The 21,532-nt window shown below is 35.6% G+C and overlaps 1 protein-coding gene across 2 annotated transcripts in view; it reads left to right on the top strand.

The window, feature by feature from the left end:
• Positions 1-6,463, top strand: part of TPH2 (tryptophan hydroxylase 2) — a 141,839-nt gene extending 135,376 nt beyond the window's left edge. For both annotated transcript variants that reach the window (XM_031938912.1, XM_031938913.1), the window contains 2 exons: positions 5,468-5,601; positions 6,050-6,463. In XM_031938912.1, the coding sequence (XP_031794772.1) occupies positions 5,468-5,601; positions 6,050-6,224 (309 nt within the window). In that variant the 3' untranslated portion in view covers positions 6,225-6,463. The remainder of the gene's footprint in view (positions 1-5,467; positions 5,602-6,049) is intronic.
• Positions 6,464-21,532: the final 15,069 nt, after the last annotated feature.

Here is a 21,532-nt window from a genome sequence, read left to right as displayed (position 1 = left end):
ATTTATCTTTATATTAGAGGATTGAACTAGATTAGAGTCAAACTCAAATATAAATGAGGGCCACTAAGGAGCATATAAGGATACCTGCCATCAACAGATTGATTTAGAAAACCACAAGTTAATATCATCTGTATTCTATTCTATTTTAATTTTGTTAATATTTCCCAATTACTTTTGAAATAGGTTCTCTTGTACTCTTTGGACTATGTATTTGGCATACCTGGACTAGATGACCTCTAAGAACCCTTTCAATTCTAGATATACACTGATCCTAAAATTTTTTGACATTGCATTGATCAGAAGGATATATGGACTCTTTATCACTTATCCTTTGTTATAGTTTTAGGACTGGGACACCTATTTTTCTGGTCATATGCTGTTCTGGTGATTTCCCATGTTATTTTTCCTACACTGTTGTTCATTAGTAATATGCTGCTGCCTGCTTGTGCTTGCCATGCACCTCTCCATTGCCCTTTGGGTGACCTACAGTGTTAATTCTTTGGAGACTATGGTGTTCCATGACTCATAAGCAGATGGCATCACTGGATGAATATTGCTATTAAAGCTAGAAGCTTGGGGTCATTAGAAGTACTCCCTACTTCTAATTTTCCAATCTCCCTACTTTTCTTCCTCCTATTCAGTTTGGGACTAAATCATTGTGCATCCATAGTGTTTGTCCAAAATACATACACACACACATCTACTACACACACAAATACACACATCTATACACACATGTATACACAAACATACACATATGTATTATTAGATTGTCCATCTAACTGCCTATAATAGCTTGGTTGATAGGCATTCTTTGTCATATTTTAGGCTTAAAAGATCTAAATACTATTTTTTATTTTCTTCTTCCAGTGTTACATTAGTTGAATGATATTATAATTATTGCCAAAATGATTATAGTTATAAATAAAATGCTCTAAGAATACTGATTTTTCTTAAATCTTGGGTCAGTATTCTGAGTACTATACTCTAGCCTCTGGGTACCTGCTATACCAGGATTTAGCAGAGTGTCAAATTAATCTACTGGACCACTCTTGATCCACATAAATTGCCTTTACCAGTGACAGAAGACAATATGAGATCAGTTGGGTATATATCTACTACAACATTTCCATAGTAAGAATTTTTCCATGATAAAAACTTCATTGATTTTACTACCAAAAAAAAGGAAAAAGAAAAATTCTATAGGTGATTTGAAGAGAGCTTTATAATACGTGAGATTGCTAGCATCTTTTGGATGCTTTGAAGAATGGCAATATGTATTTTTTGTGCTCCTCACTTTTATTTGCTACCCTAAAGAGTCCTGTTAGGTTCTGGAGAGAAAACGGCTTAAAGTAATGCTTAGAGTACTAGAATTTGAGTCACAAAGACCAAAGTTTGAATCCTGCCTCAGACACTTACTAACTGTAAAATCCTGGGCAAATTATTTGTCAGTCTCAGTTTCCTCATCTGTAAAATGGGATTAATAATACCACTTTATAGAATTGTTGGAAGAATATAATGAAGTTATATATGTAAAAGCTCTTTGAAAACATTGAAGGGCTACATAAATGTTAGATATTGATAATAATAATAATACATGTGCCTGATACATATATTGCTAATAATATATAATTCCTGACCCACATAATAAGAATTTGATAAATATTTTATTTATTTATATGTAAAGCACTTCAGAACCTTAAAGCACTATATGTTAGCTATTATTAGTAGTAATATGTTGAAAATGCTTTGTAATTATATGTAATTATGTAATTTAAATATATAAGTGCTACATTTCAGCCATTACTTTTAATAGCTAACATTTACATAATATGTTGAGGTTTTCAAAGTGCTTAATATATATTATCCCATTTGAACCATTTAATAAGCCTGCAAAGTAAGTAAGTATATATCCCATCATCTCCATTTTTCAGGTAAGATAACTGAGATTGGAAAAGGGATGTGACTTGCTCTTGATTTCACAGTAAGTAATGAAGGCAGGATTCAAACCCAGGTTTGAAAAATCCAAATTCAAACCCATCTGCCTATGCCATAGTTCTTTTCTGCTATCACTCTAGCAGAAATTCTCAAGGGTTGAAAGGAGTGGCTGCAGATTGGTTTGGAGAGGTGGTGAAGTTGCCAAACCCATCATTGCATTGCCTTTCCATGTGAATAGGTGAATGGGCAGATAGATAATTAGAGAAATATAACATAGATAACATGTAAACTTAATGTTTGACTAAAAAGAGAATAACCTTTAAATTTGAAAAAGAAAATAAGCCCAAATGATCTTATCATTCTTTGTATGGGAACAACATAATCCTCCTAAAGAGCCATTCATTTTGAAATTTAAAAAAAAAATGAAAAAAAAGTTTTTCTTTAGAAAAGATGGTTTTTCTAAGTGGAAAGAATTGTTAGTCATGTGGAACCAAAGATCTCAAATGTTCAATGCACTGCAGTGAATTTATCCCAGATGCATTTGCAGGTGTAGTGACCTTTTGCTTATAATGAAGCTATTCTGGAAGGGGAGAATGCATTCACTGGAAGATTTCTTCTGTGGTTCCAGTTTCACATACACATTTATCAAGACAGATGAAACTGGTAGAAGAGAAAAATAACAAGAGAAGGTGTTCTCTGTGTGTTGAGGACTCAAAAGCCATTTCTGCAGTGCTCAGGCATATTTTGTTTTTCTTTTTTTAATTAAGTTTTTTTAATGCACATTGCTTTATGAGCCACATGGGGAGAGAAAAATTAGGACAAAAGGGAAAAACCATGGGAGAGATTAAAAAAAAAAGAAGTGAACATAGTATGTGTAATTTACATTCAGTCCTCCTTAGCTCTTTTTCTGGGTGCAGATTGCATTTTCTGTCCAAAGTTTATTGGGATTGCTTTGGATCACTGAGAAGACCACGTCTTTAATAGTTGATAATCTCACATTCTAGCTGTTATTGTGTACCATATATTTCTGGTTCTGCTTGTTTCACTCAGCATTAGTTCATGTAAATCTTTCCAGGCCTTTCTAAAATTAACTTGTTCATCATTTTTTATAGAATAATAATATTCCATTACCTTCATATAACACAACTTGTTCAATCATTCTCCAATTGATGAGCATCTACTCATTTTCCAATTCTTTGTTGCCACAAAAAGAGCTGCTACAAACATTTTTGCACATGTGTGTAATGGGCTGAAGCTGCCTCAGATTCACCACACCCTTGAGCCTCACTTAAGTCTCCATGCCCTGTGGAGATATGGTCATTAATCTGTTCATTGTCTTCCTCTTTTTCCTCAGGCTTCCTCACCTGGCTGTTCCTAGAACTTTTCTTTTTTCTATAACTTATATGATTTTTTAAGGCCAACTGTATTATATTGTATACATATTGAATTGAATGAGGACCGTTTTCATTGTAATATGTGGAGAGCTGTTGCCCAGTTAAAGTCCAATTATCTGGAGAGATTTGCTCTTCCTCTGAGAACCAAGGGGAGGTGCGCTTTAATGTACCCAGAAGTCTAGCTATCTGTTCCCAAGTTATAAGTAGCCCTTGGTCTTCTATCAGCTTAAGCATGCTTTCTATAGCGCCACTTCTGGGTGGGGGTGGGAGGTTTTTTGGGGGGACGGATGGAAAATCTTTAGCTAGTATCTGTCCCATTGTTTGTCTATAACAATAGGGCAAGTCTCATCTCAACACTCCAAATTCTCCTCCTGCCTAATGAGAGGAGAATTTGGAGTGTTGAGATGAGATCATACTTTGCTTACTGGTACTATGCTGTGTGTTTAGACTCCAAAGACAAGAAAAATAGAGGCCTAGATCTCAAGGATATCTTATGTCCTATTATGATGTAGATAGAGATGTACAGGATAAATGAATATCAATAACTTGTACAAAGTAATGGCAGGTGGAAGAGAGTATTGAGTTTGGGGCAAGAATCAGGGAAGATCTTTTTTTTTTGGCTGAGGTTAAGTGACTTGCCCAGGGTCACACAGCTAGGAAGTGTTAAGTGTCTGAGGCCAGATTTGAACTCAGGTCCTCCTAACATAAGGGCTCTATCTACTGCAACATCTAGCTGCCCTGGAAGATCTTATTATAGGAGGGGACAACTGAGCTAGACCTTGAAGAACTATACCCTGTATATTAGATAAATAAGCATGAGACATACATTTTCAACATGCTCAATAAATAGGGGTTTTTCTTACAAGTGTAATAATTTATTGTTATTATTTTATGGAAGAAAGAGTTCTCAGAACCAAGAGTGGGAGTAATAAAAAAAGAAAAATAGAAGAATGTTAATGGAACATTTATGAAGTATACAGAAGAAAGCAAAAGGAAGTATGGAGATACCTCCAAATGGGGCAGTAATAAAATCAGTGTTTTAAATTTATTGTGTGCTTAAAAAAATCCACAACATACACAATTATGATTTCATATTCAATTTTGGTTTTGTGTTGTCATTTGTATGTAAAAATGGTCATGTTTATTCTTATCTGCGTCCAAAACAAACAAACAAAAATCCTTAATTAAGGCAAATACAGGTTATCAAATTAGCAGATGAAAATATGAAGGCGGAAGGAAGGCCACCAACACTCCCTGTCTTTCTGCCTGTTTTGAAACTACAGTCACTCATCATTCCTTATAGTTCTCAGTACAATCATGTAATCAGTAAAATTGTTCTGATGACTTTTTACAAAGTAATAATGTTTGTTTCCCTTCTTCTTAATATTTGCTTTGGGTACAAATTGCCATCCCTTTTATTAATTCTCTCCTTCCCTTTTCATTCCCCTAAGTCATCTTCAATACATAATCACTCACTTTTTAAATTTGATTTTTATTTATTGGAGGCAATCAGGATTAAGTGGCTTCCAGGGTTAATCAACTAGTAATTGTTTGAGACTGGATTTGAATTTAGGTCTTCCTGACTCCAGGGTTGGTGCTCTAAACACAGCACCACCTAGTGATCCAGAATCACTCACTTTTAAAGTTACTCTCAAGATGCTCACTATCTGACCTAAAAATGTCCTCTGATGATTTCCACGAATAGTTCAGTCAGAGCCCCAATTATCTCTCTACTCAGGTAATTATTACTTCTGCCATTTAAATGAAATTTCAGGACATTTCTTATAAAGATATATTTATGAGTGTATTTAGGTCGTGCTGCTCCTATACATAGTTTAGATTTAAAATTCTATACTTGTTGGGGTATGACTTTGAACTAACTATCCTTCATTATGAATTTTGCTGATCATAAGTAAAATAATGCCATAATCCCATTTCCCCCCTCAATATCTAATAGACTTAAAAAAAGATAACCTGTAATTTACCTTATGCATGGGAGAGCTCCATAATTCATGGGAGGCTAAGTGAGGCTAAGGGAGTGGGGTTGAGAATTCTTCTATGATGGAATATATCGTAACCATGTGATGTCAGGGTCTCATTATGGAGTTTAACAAGTGTTGGGATATCTTTTGCAGCATGCACTGTCTGACAAGGCATGTGTGAAAGCATTTGACCCAAAGACAACTTGCTTGCAGGAATGCCTTATCACTACTTTTCAGGAAGCCTACTTTGTTTCTGAAAGTTTTGAAGAAGCAAAAGAAAAAATGAGGTAAATGTATTTCCTTTCCTATCTAAAGAAGATAATTTTCCTCTCTCTCTCTCTCCTTCCTTCCTCTCTTTCTCCCTTTGTGTCTGTCTCTCTATGTTGTTTTCTCGTCTGTCTTTCTCTTTTCTCTCTCCTCCTCATTCCCCATCTCTTTGTCTCTATCCTATCTCTTTTTCCTTCTCTTCTTCCTCTTTTTCTGTTTTCCTTTTCTCTCTTCTCAGTCTTTATCTCTCAATCTCTTTTCTCTTTCTTCTATCTTTCTCTCTTTTCTTTTATCTTCTTTCCCTGACCTCTTTTTCCCCTCTCCTTCTCCCTCTGTTCTTCACTCCCCATCTCTCTCTTTTTCTCTCTTCTCTCTGTGTCTGTCTGTCTGTCTGTCTCTTTATCTGTCTCCGTCTCTTGCCAATGCCAGCTGATTATTTAACATTTTATTATTGTGATTATTCTGCAGAGACTTTGCCAAGTCGATAACTCGCCCCTTCTCTGTGTACTTCAATCCTTATACACAGAGTGTTGAAATACTGAAGGATACCAGGAGTATTGAGAATGTGGTCCAGGACCTCCGAAGTGATCTGAATACAGTATGTGATGCTTTAAGTAAGATGAACAAATATTTGGGCATTTGAGGCCAGGTTTTGCCAGCCTCATCTTTCAGTCATTCAATAGCAAATGAATCTACTTCATATTATGCTATTCCTTCTGTAGAAAACCTCTATGTGCTAAATCTTGGCTAGTTATCTGAATCATTGTGTATCTACATAATTGCAATTGCAGATCAAATAAAATTATGCTACTGTGTGAAGAATATAATAATAGACAATCATTGTATATGTCATAAAGAGATTAAAAGTATTCAAAGTCTAAATAGTTGGTTTAATATACTTTTGTATCCTGAAAATACATGTATCCATTTAAATATGACCTGGAAGGGGCACTGCCTCCACTAAGGCAAATCATAAGACATCTACAAATTATGATCTTAGTCACTTGCTTGAGACCTGGAGAGGTTAAATGATTTTCTCATGCTCATACAGCTAATAAATAGAGCTCTGTCCACTATATCTTGCTGCTTTTATTCTCATTAAAAATGATAAGAACTCATTCTCTCTTTGACTCCATCTCAGTGATGCTTTATTTCCTGACCTTTTTAAAATTAAGAATTCATTATTCTTTTAAATTACAGTAAAGCTGGATATTCCCTTTTAATTTTCTTGACTGAATTGATATGGGGATATTCCAGATTTAGGGTTGGTACTTTCTCTGCAGTTTATAGTTTTACAGAATTGCCTAGGATACTGAGAGGTTAAGGGACTTGTCCAGGGTCACATAGTGTTGATGTTCTTTTTCCAAAACACAGCCAGGTGATAAAAGTTCAGATCTTTTATTGTGTCCCTCAATATAGCCCAGTTAGCTCAGAGGCCTATTTCTCTGCTTGGTTCCAAGAGCTCTTGCAGCTTTGTCCTTGGCTTCTGCCTCTGCTTTCTTCAGCCTCCAGCCAGCACCAAGGTGGAAGATGCAATGAATCTCTCTTGCCTCAAAGACAAGGCTTGTAGGCTTCCTCCCAGAGTGCTCCTCTCCAACCCCTGGGAATTTTCCCATGTAACTCTTTCCAGCTCTAAGAGCTTCCTGTATATATATGATCTCCCAAAGGTTAACTCCTCCTTCTGGAGAGAGAGGGATTCTGGGTTATATCCCAGAGTGCCCTCTGGCCCTAAGAACTTCAAGGGAGGTGTGAATTCAGATATCTCATACTAAGCCCTGAAATCTCCCAAACGTGTGAACTCCATTGAGTACTTAGATACTTATGAGCTCTCTAAAGGTGTGAACACAAGCATCATTTCTATCAGTTGTACTTAGTACCTTGTTTCAAGTTCTGGCCCAAAATATCTCTTTCTAAGATGAAATCAATCATATTGAACCATGCTAAATTAGATAATTATTGTCTCTATCAACTCCAATGGCTTAACAGTTTGTAAAGATTCCAACAACATAGCCTGGATATCAAAGAAGGATCACTCTGGCTCTGAAGATGATTATCAACTGTGCTGTGCCTGTGTGACAATGCCTATTACCAAAAAAAAAAAATCCATATCCAATTTTAAAGTGTGGTGAATCAATAATGGGACTAATGTTTTTAGTTTAGGGATTTATACAAGAGAAAGTCAGAGAGTTTACTAAACTTGAAATATGCAAATGATTTTAATTTAATTGTGGCCTATATTTCATAGTATTTTTTAAAATTTAATTTTTTTCATTATTTAGTCATTTTTTAATAGTGTCTGACTTTTTTGGATCTCCCTTTTTGGATTTTCTTAGCAAAGATACTGGGATGGTTTACATTTTTCTTCTCCATCTAATTGTTCAGAGGAAAAAACTGAGCCAGAGTTAAGTGACTTGCCTAGGGTCATACAGCTGGTAAGTGCCTGAAGTCACATTGGAACTTGGGTCTTCCTGACTTCAGGCTCACATTTTAACTGCTGTGTCATTTAGCTGCCCCATTTAATATTCCAGAAGTATCTAATTTTAGAAGATGTTATTTCTAGAGGGGACATTGGAAAAATCTCTGAGTATAAGAGAAAATAATGGGGACATTGGAAAAATCTCTGAGTATAAGAGAAAATAATGGAATTTCATGGGATATCTTGGGATGAATTTAGGTAAAATAATCATGGATTTATTCCAATTTTTTTTCAGACTTTCTTATTAGGTGTTCAGTCTGGTAAAGTCAAGTCAAGTCAAACAGCATTTGTTAAGTGCCTACTATATGCTATGCACTGTCTCAAGCATCATGGATGCAAAGAAAACCAAGAATAGTTTTTACCCTCAAAGAAACTTGCAATCTAATGTTGTTTACATGTATTGGGGAATAAGGCAAAAATCTATGACTCTAGGTAGGTACCTGACAATCCCCATTAAATAGAGTTTGGTTAATAGTCAAAGTTTGTGATAGCAAATATTTAACAATCAGTTCTCTGAAAAAAAATATGCATGATATATTTTTAATTATCAAATGTATCACTTTCTTAAGACTACACAATGAACAAAACCCCAATTATTATCAAACCCTGATTTATAGTGTTTGCTGATTTTGAGATGTAAATTTGCACATTAAAAAATATGATAATCAGCTTTTACAAGTCATTTTGAGCTGGTTCCAGCATATATGCCTGCCAAAAAGTTTCCAATGTTGTATATTTGCCTCTCCTCACTTGTGATTTTGTGACTCTAAGTGGTTGGGTCTTTTGTTCCTAACTTGGGCACAGTGTTACAACAATTAAAGTGGTCCAAACTGTACAATTTGGGCTCAGAAACTGCTAGTGATGCAAAAAGACAATGGAAAGGGAGATAAATTTGTGTATGAATCCCTGCCCTGTCCTACATGAACATTTTACTTATTCTCTCTTAAGTTGTACCCTCCTTTGCAAAATTAGGGGGTCAAACTAGATCATATTTAAAGTTCTTTTCTGTCTCTAAACATATATCACTCTATGGAGTACAGAGACCATAACCCAAATTGACTACTTGGAGATCTCTCGAAGTGAAGAAAGTTATTATTAGAATCTTGTGAGAAGTGGGCAGTCTCCACTCCCCAAGTCCAGAATGAGGAAAGCTGGATTCAGAAACAAAGACCCCAATTAAATAAACAAATACTAACCAACCCCTCTCCAAAAGTCCCCTTATGCAAAGCTTTTTGTCTTGATTGGCTCTTGTGGTTACTTTTCTCTTATATGGCAGATGGGGTGACAATGGTCCAACTAGAAATGAGGTAAGCAAATAAAAAGTTACATTTTAAGGTCACATTGTTGAGGTCTAGATTTGGGGTACCTAAATGAAATTAGGGTTTAGTTAAGGTTTAGTGGCAGGTTTGGAGTACAGGGAGTCAAACAGAGCTCCTCTGCAACCCCCTTGGATTCGGCGCAAGGATACGGCGGTAAATGAGGTCTAGTAGCGGCACGAGTTCTCAATAAAGGAATTTATTAGCCCAAGAGCTAGACTGATAAAAGAGGATTATTATTGAGTTTAGAAGTAGGAGATAGGTGAAGGTAGAGATAAGGAGGGCACTGGACAGAGGGTCCAGTGGACAGAGAGTCCTCACATGGCTAGCATCTTTGAAATCTGCAAAAGAGGTGTTCCCAGCATGGCCCTTTTATAATAGGAGACTTAGCTCGAGGGGCTTTTGGGTGTAGCCCCAAAGTTGGCTCAGATCCAGATGGGGCTGGGATAGGTCCGGATCTTCTATTGGAATTCAAAGGGACTAGGATTTGTGAGTCAAAGAGTAACTATTTACATTCACTAGAGGGGTTTGGGAATCAAAGATAGGAATCTTTCCCACATCAACATGATTTCTAGGAAATCAAAACTAAGGCCTAAGGCTTCACATATTTTGGTGGATAGTCCCTTCCCACCCACCCCCACCCCCACCCCCACCCCCACCCCCAATCACTAATAATCCTCATAGTTCTAAACCTAGGACCGTATAATCAACAATCAACAAGAAATTTTTGGTAGCTCTCACCATCAGCTGAGCACACAGGCTTTGAATCAATCAGTGAATGAAATTTTATTAATTTAAAAATTGAGTGATTTCATTTTCCCCTTCCCTTTTCATTCTATATGTGTTTTTCCATTCTCTTATATGCTTCTATTATGAAATATGTTGATAGTTGGGAGATGGTGAGTAAGAGAGAATAAGATCAAAAGTTGGTATTTATATAGAAGTTTCAAATTTGTAAAGCACTGTTAACTCTTAACAGTAGTCCTATAAGGCAATGCTTACTCAAGGTTATACATATAATCAATATTAGAGGTAAGATTTGTATCTAAGTCTTACCTGAATATAAGTTCAGTGTACTTTTCATTATATCATGCTATTACTAACTAGAAGTAAAAGAAATAACATTACAAAGAAATCATCATTAAATACCTTCAGAGTAGGAGTTTTGAAACTTCACTTTCAACTTTGTCTACAGGTAATTTTTTTTCTATGAGACATTTGGAAATTATAGATAAAAATTGATGTCCTTTTCCCAACTTCACATCCCACCGGTGGTCTGGGGAAAATTCTCATAGACTAAATAGTTTAAGGTAAATAAGAAAGACAGAAAAAAACTTTTAGAGAGAGTCTAAATAAAATGGGAAGCAAATATTTTAACTATTAGTTAAATTGATTATTGGGAAGAAGTCTCTAGTTTCTGAAGACTTCTCAAAATAGCTAAAGTGTGAGAAGGAATTTGAAGTAAAAAAAGAGTAAGGAACAAAGTTTATCTTGATGAATTGTTAGAATTGATGAAGTCTAAAAATAATGAGGAATGGAAAAGAAAAAAAGACAGTTGAATTTGACTGGGAGAAAAAGAGAGAATGGAAATTTTGTTTTTCCCAGCAATCCTGCAAGTTCAAACAAACCAAGTAATCCAGTAATTCTTAGAAAAAGTTGTTGAATTTTTCCAAAGGAGGGAATAACTCAGGACCATAGAACTTGACATTGGTAAGTTCTATTGTTTGCCCTTGTCTCCAGGGTACTTTGTGCCCTTTCTTCATTAAATACTTCAAAAGATGAGCAAACATCCCTTTTTAATACATTCTTACTTTAGTAACACTTTTACAAAATTGGAAATCACTGAAACAAACTACCATAGGAATAACAAATTTCGACTGACCATTATTCAGATGATTAATCTAAAATGGATCCTTCTGCATATTAAAAACATGCAGAAATCTACTTTGGTTATTTATTACAGGGGTTGAACAGTTAAATTGCTCAGTGGATAGAGTGCTGGATTTGGAAAAAGGAAAGCCTAAGTTCAAATCCAGCCTGAGAAACTTGAACAAGACATTTAACCCTATTTCCCTCACTTTCTTTATCTGTGAAATGTGTTGGAGAAATGGCAAACCACTCTAAGTATCTTTGCCAAGAAAACCTCAAATGGGGTCAAAAAAGAGTCAGACACAACACAGCAACAACTTACAGGGAGTAATAGTTGGAAGGGAAAAAAAAGGATTTTTGAAAACTTGTATGAGGATTATGGCAGGATGCTTGATTTGTTGTACATTTTTTTGCGTTGTTCAGTATAGAGGGAGTCAAAACATTTCATATCTGCATAATAACAGAGCCAAGTTTCAGTTTGAGAATATTTAACATGCACATCTCATTTTGAGTAATGGATTGGGAAAGCCAATGTGTGGCATAGAAGACCACTGACTTTATTAAAGACAGGTTTCTCAAGATAGAAAACAGAAGTGTTTATTTGATTAAGTCTCAAGGGAATTGGGGGTCTGTCACCACCAGAGTGGACTGGCAATGATGAGAAGTAGGGTATAAAAGGTAAGTAGGAGGTTATATCTTAGCATAAACAACCCTAAAAAATAATCCAAGAGCTGATTTGTCAGAACAGGATGGTCTCATATTCTAGCCATGAACAAGGAAACATTTTCTACCCAATCCTAACACAGAAATCATAGTTGCCTTATATGGATGTTATAATGTCAGGGTAACAGTTATCAGAACAAGGGAGGGGAAGGGGGGGATACCACCTGATTTTCCTAGATCACATGATTTACAGGAATATGAAACATAGGCCTGTCTGCTGAGGCTCATGTTGGCCTGGCTAAATTTTGGAGCACTGTTTCCATTTTATGCATTATCTAAACCAGATTGTGTGTTTCACAATTTCCTTGTAACACTCATCAACAACATTAAATAGCTGTCTTAGGAATTGTGCTAAGATACTTATGACCACTGTCTACACTTATGATGATGCTTGTCCAATGTAATAATTAGTCATGATTATTATAATCTATGACCCAGAAGACACATCAATATTCTAGAAGCAGGATAAGTCTGTATTTAGAATTAGAGAACCTGAGTTCAGATATTATACTACTTATTAATTGGGTACTTTGGGCAATTTACTACACTTTCATGACTCAGTTTTCTCACCTGCTAAAAGAAAATGATTGAGCAATAGGAATTCTTACGTTACTTCTAGCTCTAAATCTATGATCCTGTAGCTTAAAAATGAAATTAGATCTAAAGATGATCATAATTCTAAAGACATTGTCATCTTACTTAAAAGCCTTTACCCAGTTTTCACTTAGCTGATTTTTCCTCTATTCAGTCAAAGCAGAAAAAAGATAAGATACTAGGAAGAGTATGGATTTCTTGTATGTTGCATTCTTCAAATAACAAACCAATGCCTGATTAGCAATTTTTTTTGTTGTAGCAATATGTTAGTTTTCCTCCAAATAAAAAAAGGATATCCATTCAGTCTTCTGGTTGGACACGTTTAAGTAGCACAATTAGAGAATTATTGGCTGTCAGTGGTTTATACCTTTAAAAAAACCACAACAGTTAACTTCAATTCAAGGTGCTTTTTGTTAGTATTAAAATTAAAGGGTGTGGCTACTGAGCCTCTGGTTTAGCCTCATTTATTTATTGTGTAATTCAGAAATGATGTTTTACGGGTATGCCAAATCTGCATTTGCTTTGCTTGCAGGGTAAATGGACCTGCACCAAAAAGAATGTAAAGTATTGCAACATTTAGCACCATGCAAAGTCTAAAATGAAAAACAGTGTTCTCTCACATGAGTGCAAATAGAAATACAAAGTTTCATGTTCAAGCAGAGTCATGCCTCACATCATCTCATTTTCTTCATTCGCTGGAAGAAAAACATTAACAGAAGATGTAGTTGTCCTCCAATTCATTTGATCTAATTTCAACTTCTAAGGAATTGAGCGTCTTGGTTGCTTACTCTCATGAACCTTATCTTAATTATAGCAGAAAAAACCTTAACTGCCTAGAGGTTTACAGCATGTTTGAATATTTTCCCAAAAGACATACCATCATTTGCAGAATGATTCATACCCATATGGGCTTTATTTTGTGAAGTTCTGCATTGTCTGTCTCCTCTAATGAACAACAATAACAATATCTGATATTTATATAGCATTTTGCATCAGTACTGTTAAAGCTATGGTTTCATTTGATCCTTGCAACAATCCTAGGAGGTGGATGCTATTATTGTCCCTATTTTACACATAAGGAAACTGAAACAGAAGTTAAACAACTTGACTTAGGTCACATAGTAAGTATCTGAGGCTGGATTACAACTCAGATCTTCTTGATTTGAGACCCAGTGCTCTATGTTCATCCAACAGAGGGAATTAACATGATTCTCCTTTTGCAATACTATGGAGTTGTAGAATTTGGAGGTAAAAGGATAATTCAATGATTATATCTAGACCAGTTTTTACATGAAGCATGAAACAGTCAATCAGAAAGCATTTAATAACTTTCTCACATATATCAAGCATTGTCCTGGGCCCTAGATATATAAACATGAAAAAAATCTCTGTCCTTAAGAAGCTTTCTATGGGGGGAAAGAAAGGAAAGAAACAAGCATTTATTAAGTGCCTATTATGTGCAAAGTACTATAATAAGCACTTTTCAAATGTGTCATTGTTCTCATTTTATAATTGAAGAAATTGAAGTAGATAGAAGTTAAATAACTTTCCCAGGATTGGAATGGGCCCCCAAAGGGCCTTTGTAGTTAGGGGCAGGGGAAGAAAATACACTGTTGCCTGTTGTCTATCAGGGCAGGTGCAGAGGGCTTGGGTTGTGGTAAACAGGATAGGAAGGTTGGGTCCTGCTACATGTTTCTATTCCTGGTTTTTCTCAAAATTTGGCCATTGATTAAGAAATAAACATCTCTTGGAGAGAGTTTAACCAATGAGCACAGAATAAACATCTTAATTCCTCCCCCCCTTTATCCCTACCTTTCCCTATAAAATACCCTTCTTGAAATACCCCTTTAGACCAATCAGTCCTCTGATGCTGCTTGATTCTGTGCTGTTTTATACTATAAAAAATCATTTTCATTTGAGAAACTAGTCTGATGTCCAGGAAATTCTTATATCACGCTTGCAGGATCACACAGCCAATAAGTGGAAGAGATACAAGTACATCCTTAAGTATATAAAAATGTATATATAGTAAACACCACTTAATTTTGGGAGGGAAAGCACAAGCAGCTGTAGGAATCAGGAAAGGTTTCATACAGAGTGTTTCCTAGACTGTTAAAAAGAAACCTAGAACACATTCTCTCTCTCTCGTAAATATACCATATGTTTTTCTTTTCTTTTCTTTCTTTCTTTCTTTTCTTTTTTTTTTTTTTTTTTTTGCTGAGGCAATTGGGGTTAAGTGACTTGCCCAGGGTCACACAGCTAGGCCCTGTTAAGTGTCTGAGGTCAGATTTGAACTCAGATCCTCCTGACTTCAGGGCTGGTGCTCTACCCACTGCACCACCTCGCTTGCCCCCATATGTTTCTTAATAGGCATATTAATATAGGGGAGGGGAAACTGAAGATGGTTTTTAAGCATAGAACCACTCCTTTACCAAATTTCAAATGAGTTCAACAGTGGTTCTTTGGCTCTTTTAATATCTGAATTGTGATCTGATAGAGTACAGACCACAAATGGACAATGCATAATTAAGCATTTGAGGATTCATCTCACAATTTGCATTTGGCAGTTTCATTCTCTATTGTCAGTCAAGGTGACACAAATTAGTTGGGTTTCATAGAACCATCAAGAAAGGGATCTAGGAAACTGGTGCTGTCATTACATGTTGTTTCTTATTTGGACAAATTGGCACAGTTGTTTTGCTATCCAAAACCTCTCTCACATCCTAAAATCTTTATTAATAAACACATAAGCAAACAGAATTTCAAACTTCCCATCAGTCCTCATGGCTAGCTGGAATATGGTTAGCGATTTCTTCTTGGGCTCCTTTTTTTTGAAAGGTTTGAACCTTTCAAAGGTTTGAACCAGGTTTGAACCAAGAAGTTATAGCTAAACAAGCAAGTACAAATTGAAGAATGCTTCGTGTGGATTTGAACTGTGCTATCAGTTTTTCCATGTTGTGGCCTTGGAGAGTTATATCAAGAACATAGGGAAGTTGTGACTAGCCTCAGGTCATACAGCAAGTATATGTCAGAGACAATAGTCCTACCTTAACTAAGTCTTCGTGGCTTTAAGACTGGGGCTGTATCTATTGCTATATTTCTACTCTGTCTCCCCCTCGAGGGAAGTTATAAATACATTGTTTCCATGTTCAACTCTTCTACATGTCAACACACAGACTTGATAAATTTAAGTGATTCTATTTAAAACTTCCTTTTCAGTACACATCTCTTTTCCTCTTTTCCTTTCTCTCTCTCTTTTCCTCTTCATCTCTACTATTTTCTCCTTTCTTTTACCTTTTTGCCTGTCCTCTTTCTTGCTTTTCCCCTCTCCCTTGTCATCTCTTTCCTCTTTCACTTCTTCACTCTACCTTTTGTTCTCTTTTCTCTTCGGATCCCATCTCAAATAAAATACCTTAAGAAAAATACTCTTACAGCTATGTATTTCTTTCCTGAAAAAGACAGAGTCTGGCAAAGCATCTGGAAGTGAATTTCCTTCCTTGTGAAGATGTTCAACCCAAGGGCATCTGCAGTTATCTTGCCTGCAAAAAGCAACATTCCCACAATCCAGTCTTGATATAGTTTTTATAATTGAACAACAAAGACATCTGACAAATGCAGGAATAATAATTCAAAAACTAGATGGTGCAAAGAAATCAAATTCATTTTTTGTAAAAAACAAAAACAAAAACAAACAAACTCCAAAACAGACCTCTAACATAGGAATCAAAGTGAGTTCATTTTAGAGAAGGTTATGAAAGAGATTATTAATGACAGGAAGGCAGATCTTCTCTTGCTTTGCCCTCCTCCCTCAAGATATCTTATAGGTCTCTATCTCTTTAGCCTGCTCATTTAGATTAGGGCAAGACAAGGGTGACATTTTTGGAGGTTTGCAAACCACTGAACATATTGAATAGACAGTGGAGCCCAATTTTAGCAAAATTTAACTTCATAGACATTAATGAGGCCAATTATTGGCAAATGAATTTGGAACAAAGTGCACATTAGAATTGTCACTACAACAGATATTTATGAGGATTGATTGGGGGCAAGCTCCCTTCTGATCATTACACCTGATTGATCGCTGTACATGGTGCTATGAAAGAATGAGGTCCTGAAATCAGGTAGTTCCTGGAAAGAAATATCTTTACCTTGCAAGGTCAGAATCTGTCCTGCTATCCATTTCACTGTGAAAGCCCAGACATTAAATCAGGAAGGGTCTTAATGAGTCTTCTCTCCAAACCTGGAAAACTTTTTAGTCTTTACTGTTGAGCAAAACTGAAAAGCTCCCCCTTTCCATCTCAGCCTTTCCTGGCCCTTAAATGTTGACTTAAAAGAAATTAGTCTCATACTGAACATTGAAAATATAGGCAGCCATAACAACTCTGATTTGAAGTGTCATTTGGAGCATAATTTGATTCATCCAGCCAAATGATAGCTTCAAGTACAGATCACTAACATGGGTCACCCCAGGACCATTGAATTGATGATGGGCAGACAAGGCTAATTGTCACTATAGACATAATATTCCTTTTGTAGTTCTAACTGGGAGTAGAGAGACAAGTCATCACGACCTGGAGGTTTTCTCATCATTTGGAAGAGATTCTGTGGAGTTTTACTCATCTTTGGCATCTGGCTTGTAAATATAAGAGGATTGTTTGGAGAGGTTAACCAGCCAGCCAGTCAGTCAATGAGTCAGCTAGTTAGTCAAACAGACATTTTGTTAAATTATTTCTATATGATAGACACTTGCTAAGTGCTAAAGATACAAAAAAAAGGTGAAAATAATATATTTTCATTCTAATGGGAGAGACAACATACAAATGATTATGTATATATATATATATATATATATATATATATATATATATATATATGGTAATCACAGAGGAAAGGTACTGGAAAGTGGGGAGTGGATCTTCTTGAAACACTTTATTTTGCTAACAGAAATCCCATCTCAAGAATATGGCTAAAAGGAACATCAGAGGTTACCTAAACTATCCACTATTTTACACATGAGGAAACTGAGGCCCAGAGAGGTTTAAATGTTTCCTGCATGGTCTTGAACCCATAAAATCAAGTGCTTTTTTCTTTAATAAAACATTGTTTGAACTGTGGGTTTAGCCTGCTGAACCTAGTGTTTTCTTCTAAAAGCTACCTATCTGTCTCTTAGCTACTTAGAGCTTAATGGTCTAACATTAGATGAAGAAACTAATAATATGGCCTTCTTCCTAATATCATCCTGCTTATATTTGGGGAAAAAGTCAATGACTAAGCAGAAAGTTGATTTAACTTAGAAATCCTAGATAGAGATTTGAGATTTAATCTATGGGCCATTGGATTGTTCCGGGAATGCTTTTTATTGTTTTAATTTGAAGACCAGAACTTCTCTAGCTGAAAGGTAGACAAGATTAGTGGTTAAGATTTTGGGATATATGGCTATAGCTTCAACAGGAGAAGGATTTGTCTTTAAATGTAATTAGTCACTGTTTTAAATTGTAGCACAGGTTCTACATAACTCTGAACCTTCCTGTTACTTGAGGTTGGTATGGGGTTAATTATGCAAATACAGCTCATCCCTCATTAAGTGCACTCTCTACTAACAGATAAGGCAGGAAAGCATAAATTAAATAGCAACCCATTTATGAGAGAAGAGTTAAGCAAATAATAGAAAAAACAAGCCATAGAATTGTTAGCTTCCATTTTCGTGTAAAAAAACTCACAACCTCCCAAGCTAGTTAAGAAGAGAACTAGAAAACTTACGTTTTCTATGTTCTAAGGTTTGGAAAGCTTATATTATGACTGGAATACCTGTTATAGTTTCTCCAGTAACAAGCTTTTTAGCTTCTTGGTTCCAAGTTCCACATGACCTCACAGTTCTCTGTAAGTTTCCTGGTCTCTGCCATTCCTGGTCATCTTCATTAGCCATTTTTGCCTCCAAACCCTCTTTTCCTGATGTGTCATCTCCCTCACTGCTCACAATTTGGGAAGTTGCCATTTGATACTTTTGTCCCATGGTATCTGCTGAAATTTTGGGGCTGCCATCTATTGTGACTTTTTCCTGGGGAGGGAGGTTGCAATATTTTCAGTAATTCTTTTTTTTTCATTTAAAAAAAATACATATATAAAAAACCCCAAACAGAATAAGAAAAACAGAAAAAGAATATAAAAACAAAATAAAACAAAACAAAAGAGAATATTGTCATGTGTCCAGTAGAACATCAGGGAGGATTCAAAATATATAACAATAAATTATCAGATCAAGAAAGTATATATATTCATAAAAGAAATTATATTCATGAATGTCTTACACTAACACCACTTATTTAAAAAAAATAAATGAACTGGCAATGAAAGAACCCCATTATAGAAACCTACTATGGAGAGGGAAGACCTGGTCCATCTTCAGAGGAGGACACTGAAGCTCCCTGCCCAGAAAGAATTTATAGAAGAACTCAGAAAAGAATTTAAACATCAAATGAGAGAGATTGAGGAAAAACTAAAATATAAATAAAGACCATCCAAGAAAATCAAGATTATGAAAAAAAAAAGTTAAGCAACTAAAAAAGGAGAGGCAAAGTCTCAAAGATGAAAATAATTTTTTGAAAATTAGAATTGGGCAAGAGGAAGCCAATGAAGCTATGAGAGACCAAGAAATAACAAAACATTATAAAGAATGAGAAAGTAGAACAGAATGTGAAACATAAGAAAAATGATAGCTCTGGAGTACAAATTAAGAAGAGAAAAATATAAGAATAATTGGACTGCTTGAAAGTTGTGACCAAAAAAAAGAACCTTGACACAATAATGCAGGAAATAATCTAAGAAAATTGTCCTGGAGTGATATAACATAAGAGGAAAATAGAAATAGAAAATATTCACCTATCACCACTTCAGCTAGATCCTTTGTGGAAAACACAGAGGAATATTATTTGAAAGCTCCACATCAAACCCGTTGCAAAAAAGTTTTCCAAGAAATAAGAAAAAAAATCAGTTACACTGAAGCTATAATAAGAATTTTTAAACTATACTTGGCTGATCCATAAGTCACTGGGATGGTTAACAAGAATGTTCATACTTTTGTTTGGATCAGAGCAAGCATATTCCTTTTATCTTTTCTCAATTCTGGCTTGCTAAATATTTATAATTTTACATAAATATATGTAATATATTATAGGCTAGGTGGTTCAGTGGGTCATGGCTAGTGTACGAGACCTGGATTTAGGAAGACACATCTTCGTGAGTTCACATCCAGCCTAAGAGACTTACCAGTTGTATCACCATGTGTAGAGAATGGCAGATATTGGAGAACTCTGAGAAAAGTATACTTGAAGCAAGGATACTTACAGCAGGGTGTTTACTCAGTGTGATTGATGAGATAATGGTTCTCTAGTTTACATATACTTAGTACTTAGTGTGATATGGTGATGTAATGGTTCTACAGTTGGCACATGCTCACAGTGTGTTGTAGTGATGTAATTGTACTAAGGTATTTAAGGACCCACCAACAATTTTTTCATTTGCTTTTTCAGCTTCTATCATACACTATGCAGCTTATGTCCTAACCCTACAAATTACCTCCACATTTTGTAAGGTCTCAAGAAGTATTTTAGGAGGAAGAACTGGTGACCTTTATCCTTATAACCTTACACACAAAAATTAAAGATACAAAAACTCTTCTTTGAATTTAAACCTAGGACTTAGGAAGAGAAATAAAATATAATAAATGGTTAGTAAGTGTAATGGGCTGAGGTTTGAGTTGATGCACTGAGGTCCCAAGTACATGAGGCTAAATAGTAATTGGACTATACTCTATTAATATACATGATTGGATAAAGAATGGTCCCTGCCCACTCTCTGTGCAAGTCTTGATGTGTTGTATGGGAAATGACGATTTTGGTGGGTGGAGACAGAGACAGGAAGGAAAGCTGGGAGAGATTGACCTTGGTTCCATACTCCTAGCTGCTGGTCATGTGGCTTCTGGTCTGGCTAGCTTCTTGACTCAGCTGCACACATTGCTATCGCCGATTCTCTTCCACCTCCGATCCTTCTTCACTGAGAATAAAGACTGAAGATTTTCCCCTAACCTGAATTCCTGACTCCTGCTGATTTAAAAATACACGGTCTTCACAGTAGGAGACTATAATTTATGTTTTTTAGGCCTTAGATTAAGATACCAGAATGATGAATCTTTTTTATTTTATTTTTTATTTATTTATTTACCCTAGATTCCTTTTTTTTTATTATTATAACTTTTTTTTTGACAGAACATATGCCTGGGTAATTTTTTACAACATTATCCCTTGCACTCACTTCTGTTCTGACTTTTCTCTTCCCACCCTCCACCCCCTCCCCTAGATGGCAAGCAGTTTTATACATGTTAAATATGTTGTAGTATATCCTAGATACAATATATGTGTGCAGAACCGAACAGTTCTCTTATTGCACAGGGAGAATTGGAGATGAATCTTTTTTGGAGATGACATACATCTCAAGAGGACTGGGAAGAAAATGTCTAGTGAGACACTTGTCAATCTGATCAAGAGGATTATAAACCAGAAATGAACTGGAAGAGAGAAAGCTCTCTGGGTAAAAATCTAAAACCAGATACTAGGGAGAAAAATGGGTATAATTATAAGAAAACTTACATGGCACTTTAAATTTTGTATGACCCTTGGAGTAAGAGCTTGATCAGACATTGAAAATGCCAGTGTCATCCACTTCATCCTGAGCTATTTCCACTCATGCTGACTTTTATCCTGCCACTGATCTTCAGTGATCCTGGAAGAGAGAGTCAAACTGATAATTTTTTCATAGTTCTGCCTTACTTAATTTAATTTATAAGCAAGTCAAGACATCCCCTGTGATATCATTTTCTTCAAAAAAGAAAGACTAATGTTGTTTTGCAAAGTGTTTTACATGTGTTATTTTATTTGATCTTTACAACAGCCCTGGTAGGTAGACACTATCATTATT

Source organism: Sarcophilus harrisii, chromosome 5 (genome assembly GCF_902635505.1).
Source record: "Sarcophilus harrisii chromosome 5, mSarHar1.11, whole genome shotgun sequence".
Lineage (NCBI taxonomy): Eukaryota > Metazoa > Chordata > Mammalia > Dasyuromorphia > Dasyuridae > Sarcophilus > Sarcophilus harrisii.
The sequence above is the reverse complement of the archived record's forward strand: the minus strand, read 5'-3'. Positions and strand labels throughout refer to the sequence as shown.